Source organism: Poecilia mexicana, unplaced genomic scaffold, assembly GCF_051168715.1.
Source record: "Poecilia mexicana isolate PSO_F unplaced genomic scaffold, ASM5116871v1 scaffold_13, whole genome shotgun sequence".
In the NCBI taxonomy this organism is placed as follows: Eukaryota; Metazoa; Chordata; class Actinopteri; order Cyprinodontiformes; family Poeciliidae; genus Poecilia; species Poecilia mexicana.
In genome coordinates, this window is record NW_028263382.1 from 21,382,084 (window position 1) to 21,389,593 (window position 7,510).

Here is a 7,510-nt window from a genome sequence, read left to right on the forward strand (position 1 = left end):
TGTCTTGTGGACTCACAGCCATCGCTTTGTTTAATTTCTGTGAATCTTTATAAGTAAGGCTGCATCATCACATAAGCTGCAGGCACAAAGTTTTCTTCCTTTTAGTAATGATGTCCCAGTAATTCCTGACAGAGAAGTAAAAATTAAGCACAAACGTTCTTGTATTCTAGATAAGTATACTTTTATTCAGGTACAAACCTTCCTATGCAGCAAGAAATCTTCGGTCCGACTTGGATTTTAGACAGAAATCTGTTACTTGCATACATCATTTGAAAATCTAAATACAGTACTTTGCAAAAATATGAATGAATCCCCTTGAATTTTGTCACATTTTTAACTAAAACCAGGAACTTAAAATGCATTTTAGTGGGATTGTATGTGAAAGACCAACACAAAGTAAAGAATAATCATCAAATGGAAGGAAAAGGATACATGGGTTACTAATTACTTTTTACAAATACAAATCTGAAAAGTGAAATACAGATATTGGGTAAAAACTCTAGGAGTTGCTTGTAAACATAAAAAAAAAAATCAGCAAAAATAAATGAGATGCAGGAAGGGTTTGGTGATATTCCAAGCTTTGAAAGTCTCATGGAGATCCATCATCTGAAATGGAAAGAATATGGCACAACTGCAACAAACCCATACAGGAAGAGCGGGAAGACAAAAGTTGTAAGAAGAGAGTGAACATCTGCAAGAAGGTCTGATCACATGCAAAACACTGGAGGAAAGCTCTTATTTTGAAACAGTGGTGGCAGCGTCATGCTGTGGGACTTCTTTCATTCAGCAGTAACAGGGAGGGTGGTCAAAGCTGATGCTTTTTTTTATTATCCATGACAGGAAAAAAATTAATTTTTTTTCATAAAAAATGAATTTTTTATCATAATTTGATAAAATCATAATTTGTCTTCTATTTGCCAATTACCCTCTACTTTATACTGGTCTGTCACTTAAAATCCAAATAAAATGCATTGGTGTTCATGGTAGCAACATTAGAAAATGAGAAAAACTTTAAGGCGGACATTATTGTAAAGTACTGTGTAAAAGCTTAACACAGTCAGCGCTTTTCTGCTAACATAATCTGGAAGTTGCTGGGTCTCTGGAGAGTGTCATTATTGTAAAACATGAACCAGTAAGACCAGTAAAGCCACTTAAAGGGTTCAGACACCTCTGGGTGAAGCGGGTCGCCTGCCGAGGTACTTTGCTGCGTTTTGTTCTCCAGAACAGGCCCTCGTTTATCAGGCTGCACCACTGTGACCTGTGGACAGATGATGTGACGGGAAATCAGATAAAGAACTCATCGACCGGCTCCTCAAGGTTTATGTATGCTGACAACTGCTCTGTCGATGTGCTGTTCTCTGCCAGCAGCTTCTGTGAAGGCCTTTGTCCGCTCCCAGTGGTCCTGCTCTCCTCTTTTGCACCTTTACAGCCACCAGAGGGCGCCTGATGGTTAGTCTGTGGCAAACATTTAGTCAATTCCTTGGCCTGCTGCCCCACAGGTGAAGCCTCAGCCACTGACGGTCTCTCAGAGTTACGAGTCCTCAAGAGGTCACAAGAGGAGGAGCGAGTGATGGTTGCGACGGGGGTGTCAGAGAGGAGAGAGACGGCGACTCCAGTGTCAACGTTGGTCTCCTCTTCTTCCTCTTCCAGGAGGAGATGGGAGAGAGAGCGGGTGACGGAGGGGCGCAGGGGAGAGTCGGGGTGGTTGGAGGTGGAGAGCTGAGCGGGGCTGCTGCGTTGGGATGAGTAACAGGAGCTTCCAGGAGGGGTGCTGCAGCAGCTGCCTGACCCCAGACTTTCTGCTCCTCCACATCCTCCAAGCAGCTTCTCAAGAACCGGCTCGCTGCGCGGTCTGATTCCTGGCAAACACACATCAGCAGGGCCCAAAAAAATGTTGCAAATAACAGGAGAAAATGTGGGGATGAATTTGTATTCAAAGCTGTGAAGTTTAAAGCAGCGTTAGGATACAGAAAAATTATCAGTTCAGAGTTACAATGAGCGGCTTAGATCAGGAGCTTTCACAGTGCAGCCTAGGGGCCATTTAAGGCCCTCTGAAAGATTTTTTTATGGCCCTCCCAACCTCAATTCTACAATCAGGGCTGAAAGTACTCCGACCGGGGGCCGCATGTGGCCTGCTGGTCCGCATCAACCTAACTTTGTTAATAGACAGACTGCTGTTATAAACGGTGGGAAGGAAACCAAATGAGTCCAATCTGTAGCTTCCTACCTCGCCTGTGAGTTTGCATCGTCAGGGAAGCGGTGACGCCGCATGGCAGGAAACTGTTTCCGTGTCCGTCGCTCCGGAGCTGCACTCCTTGAGGTGGCAAACTGAGGCAGGTGAGAGGGAATGCACAGGTCAGAGGTTGACGAGGTTGAGCTGGAGCCTTCACCTGTAGCACAGGAGGAGAAGGATTGTAGTTTACCCCAGGACTTTAAATGTAAGCATAGTAATTAAATGTGTCTTTTTTTTTGTTTTTTCCCCCACCATTTTTAAAGAGATTCATTAAGTCTGATTTATTTAGGAAACAATAAAATAAACACGATATTTGCTCCTGTTGATTTAATTAAATAAAATCTCTCTAGCACAGTTTATAATCTGTGGTAGATTTACTTTGTAAAAACAAAACAAAAAAAAAACAGAAGCGTCATTGTCATATTTGACATCTAAACCAGATCCAGTTGAATAATCACAGGACCAAAAAAGCTTTTTAAATATTTCTTAAAACTGTCTATGTGCTGACAATATTATATGAAACAGATATTAAGCTCCTCTGCTCTACTGCCATCTGCAGAAATACACAGCTTGATCACAAACAACCAATCAGAGCCAGGAGTAGTAGGGTCTTAGCGCCGTCAGTCACACTCGTGTATGCACTGCTCATAAAAATGAAATTTGTAAAACGTCACACTTTTAAACACATAATCTCTTAAACTCACTTGAAAGAGAACCTTGTTACCGTCCAGGTCTTCAGTCTGCCAGCGTGTGTTGCTGATGGGGGTGCAGGGGTTGGGCAGCAGGGGGACCAGCTGTCCCACTTCTTCCACACTGAACTGCAGCACAGCAGAGCTGCACGCTTCCACTCCAACCCCTGGAGACAGCTGTTTCAAGGCCAGCTGGAGGCAGAGACCAGGCTCTATGCAGCAAAGGACAAAAGGGAGCAGCAGGCACACATGTGATGAAGCAAAGCAAAACAGAGGAGGAATATGTTGTGGGACACCATTTAAAATCCGTAGCTTCATTTCTTACTTAAACGAAGGTTAAAAGAACATAAATCCAACCTGCATGGAGGGTGAACCAGCAGAAACCAGCCTTCTGCTCCTCGGCTTGCCGCTGCAGAACCGTCTCGTAGAACCTCACAGCGTCCTCGTAGTTGTCGTAGCTGCTGTACAGCGTTATGCGCAGGATTTCTCCTCCACAGTGCACGGGTCGCACCCCCCACACAGGCATGCCGGGGCCCAGACTGTAAAAGTCTCTGCTTGGCAGGAGGTAGGGCCGCAGCAGGGCGTTGGCGGGGGAACTGCTGGAAGTGATGTGGATCCCTCTGGTTCGGCTGCCGCAGCTCTCGGTGTGGTGGTACTGCCAGGGCGGGCGCTGGAAGAAGTCCAGCACTTTGAGGATTCGCTCCTCTCCGTAGGCTTCGTGGAGGAAGAAGGTGATGGCCAGAGAAGGGTAGTCTGGAAAAATTAGGCAAAGGCTGGATCTTCAACAAAAGATTAGAGAATGTGCCAATTAATTTTCTTTAATATCACTTGTTGGTTGCAGCCATCAAATTCTCAATTTCCTTAATTTCTCCTTGCTATTGAACAATTATTTGAATCCTTTGCGATAAAAGATGAGGGACAGCAGAAATCCTCACCGGCCACAGGACGAAGGCGAGTGTGAGCTCTGAAGGGGGAAGCCCTCTCTGATACATGGAAGATCCGGAGGCTTGGGCACAGCCAGCGCAGCAGGTGGTCCAGCGTCTGCTGCAGAAGCAACGAATCTCCAGGGTTGGCCAGCAGATGCAGGTTTATCGGCAAGAGTTGCTGTTGGCGCTGCTGCCTGACCCGGCCGCTCATGAGGTCACCTGGGATGAAACCCGCCCCCCCCGAAAGGCACGAATAAAAAAAAAAAAAAAGAAAAAAAGAAATGCACATCCTCAGATACTGCGAGTTTGCATGGATTCAGCGGAACACCATATGTATAGTTATTGCTTTTGACAAGAATAAACTTCCTGTGCATAAACTCTGAAGAAATATACTTTCACATCTCCTGTCATTTTAATAAAAATTTATAAATGTAAGTTATGTAAAGACAAACTGCAAACATACATATGTTTTACAGCTTTACAAGAGCAAAAATGACCTTTGAGAAATGATTTCATTCCTATATGAGTAAAGGAATACTTACTAGCAGACGACAACATTCTGCTGCTGACAGATCTGAAACAAGTGAAATAATGAGAAGAGTTACTGGGCGGAAGAAAGAAAAAAACAGATCATCATATTATTGGTTAAAAACAAATGCAAAGCGTGAAGGGAAAACTATTAAGACAATTAACATATATTAAATAAGGTTTAAGTAAAATAAATAAATTATAATTATGTACGAAGGGATAATATTGGAAATAAAAAAGTTAAAAACCTGCAAGTGAAAACATTTACGCTGGCAACCTAAGCCTTGTTGGCTGCATACGTTTTAAATGTTGCCTATTAAGCTATGAAAGTTTTGAACAAACACATAAGACGATCACGACGAGCATTTAAAAAAAGAGACAGTACAACTAAATAAATACTAATGAAATAAAAATAAGACAAATTTGATAATTTGGCATATTGAAGTGATATTGAAAATGAACTCAAAAATGATTTCACAAAATTAGAAATAATTTGGTTTGTTAGAGGGATGGATAGTAAAATAGTAAAATCATTACTTTGATTACTAATAAATATTTAATTTAATACCTGCAAACAAAAACATTAAAAAAAACCTTACAAAGTAAGTGTAGTATCTCGTGATTTCCAAATACTTGCATTAATCAAAGCCACGACAATGTCTCAGAAATGGACTAGAAGCTGATTACAGAGAGCTGATGGGCCGCTTTGTGTCATGGTGGGCAACAATCCTCTCATCTTGAATGTGAACAAAATGAAAGAGATGATTGTAGATTTCAGGAGAAACCTTGTTAGATCATAATCTATATCCTTCATGGGCAAAGAAGTAGAGGATGTACTTCTTGAGTAAACTAAGATCCATCAAGGCTTGCAGCAAGATGCTGCACATCTTCTATAAGATGCTGCTGCCACCATCTGTTGGGGTTGCAGCATCAGAGCCAGGGACCTGAAAAGGCTCAACAATCTGAAAAAGAAGTCTGGTTCTGTTTTGGGGACAACTGTGGAATTTCTGGAGATGATGACACAAAGAAAGATTATACATAAAATCAAGTAAAATTATGGACAACCCTGACTTTCCTCTTTATGAGACAGCATTAGAAAAACAAATCCCCAGTAATACAGACTGCTACAGGAGAGCTCTCCTTCCCACAGCCATCACAATCTACAATAACTCTCTACAACCACATTTAGTTTCCCTTTGTAACGAAGAAAATATTTTCACATTTTGAATAGCTCACTAAAGCTTAAAATAAGAAAAAAAGTTTTAACAAAATCACATAGATTTTTCTACAACTATTGTTATTACTATTACAAATAAAGTAACAAAGGTGCAACAGAAAATCTATCAATGGCTCAATGGTGTCTCGTGAAACACCAAAACATCTGTAATTCTCTCGAAGATATTCAAAACACGAAGATCTATCGCCATCTTGTGGTTATGTCTGTTTGGAACCCAGCCCGCTCCTGCGGTCACCATGACAACATTTTATCTGTTGTTAGCTTGCAGGACCTGAAAAAAAGTGTAATTGTAGGAAAAGACGACACAAAGAAAAAAAAAATCTGTACTCAAAGCCTTAAGAAGTTCTTAAAAACCTCTAAATAGTTGGAGCTTTTACAGTTGAAGCCAGTTATGTGGATTTCCGGGCAAATTAAGGTCCATTGTGTTCTAGAAAGCGAATTTGTTCGGCTACGCGTTTAGCCGCAAGCTAAAGCTGATACTCACTCGGCTGTGTCAGCTCCGGAGTCCACGGTTTCATCCCCGGTTCTTCGCCACATCGTCAGGTCCACTCTCCTTACATTTGGGCTCCGAGCTTAAAGTTTGAGCAGTGTTTCCAGTAAGCCCACTCAGGAGTGTAAAACATCCTGATTAGTTTCCACAGCCTTCTAAAGTGGGGGAAACAAGGGAGACTGGGATCTTACTGGGACACTGACGTCACTAGGCAACCGCAAACCGTTAGAATAAAAAGAAATGTATTTACTCCAGACCGTACAAAAACAGAAGAAAAAAAACCCCGGGATGAACCTTCGTTACAGCGTTGAGAGAAAATAGTCTGCAGTTTGCTTGGGGAGTCGATTCTGAGCGAAAGGGAGCACAAGGAGAAGTGCGACTTTAAATCCAAAGCCGCCTATAATAATGATAACAGAGAGCAGATGGCATGAGTCCCACAATATGGGAGGACAAAGGAGACAGCAGACGGCCTGGACAGATTTAAATGAGGGGACGTGTTGACGGGAGGCTCTTAACCCTGGAAATTTAAGACCTTGTTTGCTAAGAGCATTAAAACCTATGAAAGACAAGTTAGATGTACACCCAGAAATGATACGGCGCTTTAAATCTGCAATCGTGGGAGAGTAGTCATTTTGTAAATAACCTCATGAATTAAAAGATCAGCACTGTTTGGTGATTTGTGGAAATATATGCCAGTAATTTAGTCCTTTGTAGGAATTTAAAAAAAACAAAAAAAAACGGGAGAAAACAAATACTCATCTAAAAACTGTTTCTAAATTAACACGCAGTTTTACGAGTTTTGTTCCAATAATTCCAATGTATAAATATATACAGATAATCTTAGACTTATTGTATAAATTTGTAACATTTATATGGCGTACCATTCTCATACCAATAAACCATATACTGAAAGCATTAATGCCAATGCACATTTTCTTCAGGTACTCCATCCACTGCAGTGTCCATCTTTGCTTGTGAGTCTTTCATCAACCTCTGCTATAAGCCTGCAAAGTTAAACCTCTTACAGCTCAAAGACTTTAATGGTTCTTAAAACATTTTGAAAGTCACTTGCCTGCCATATCCATCAGTTCCAGTTGATCAGTTCAGTTCTGTGCTGGTGACAATATCATAAACTCAAATGAACACAAAGTACAATTAATCCAAAAATCAAATTAAATTTCTTAGTTTATGGATTTAAGTTATAGGCGTTTTGTTACACTAACTACACAGGTAACGAGGGAAGTATTTCAAATCCTCCCTGAAATCGAATGAATCTCATGGAATCAAACCAAACAAAATTATTTTTTATCTCTACATTTATTATGATGAAAACAAGGCCCTGTACAATCCACCTTTGCAGAGTACAATTATTTTACAATTTGTACACATTTGGAGCATGGTGCGTGA

The 7,510-nt window shown here is 41.3% G+C and overlaps 1 protein-coding gene across 1 annotated transcript; it reads right to left on the reverse strand.

The window, feature by feature from the left end:
• Positions 1 to 156: 156 nt before the first annotated feature.
• Positions 157 to 7,284, reverse strand: fam124b (family with sequence similarity 124B). Its single transcript, XM_015009501.2, has 7 exons — positions 6,098 to 7,284; positions 4,391 to 4,422; positions 3,858 to 4,067; positions 3,280 to 3,675; positions 2,938 to 3,134; positions 2,228 to 2,390; positions 157 to 1,859 (listed from the first exon to the last, which is right to left on the reverse strand). Exons 1-7 carry the CDS (start codon positions 6,148 to 6,150, stop codon positions 1,285 to 1,287), a joined length of 1,626 nt encoding a protein of 541 aa, XP_014864987.2. The 5' UTR covers positions 6,151 to 7,284; the 3' UTR covers positions 157 to 1,284.
• Between the last annotated feature and the right edge of the window lie 226 nt (positions 7,285 to 7,510).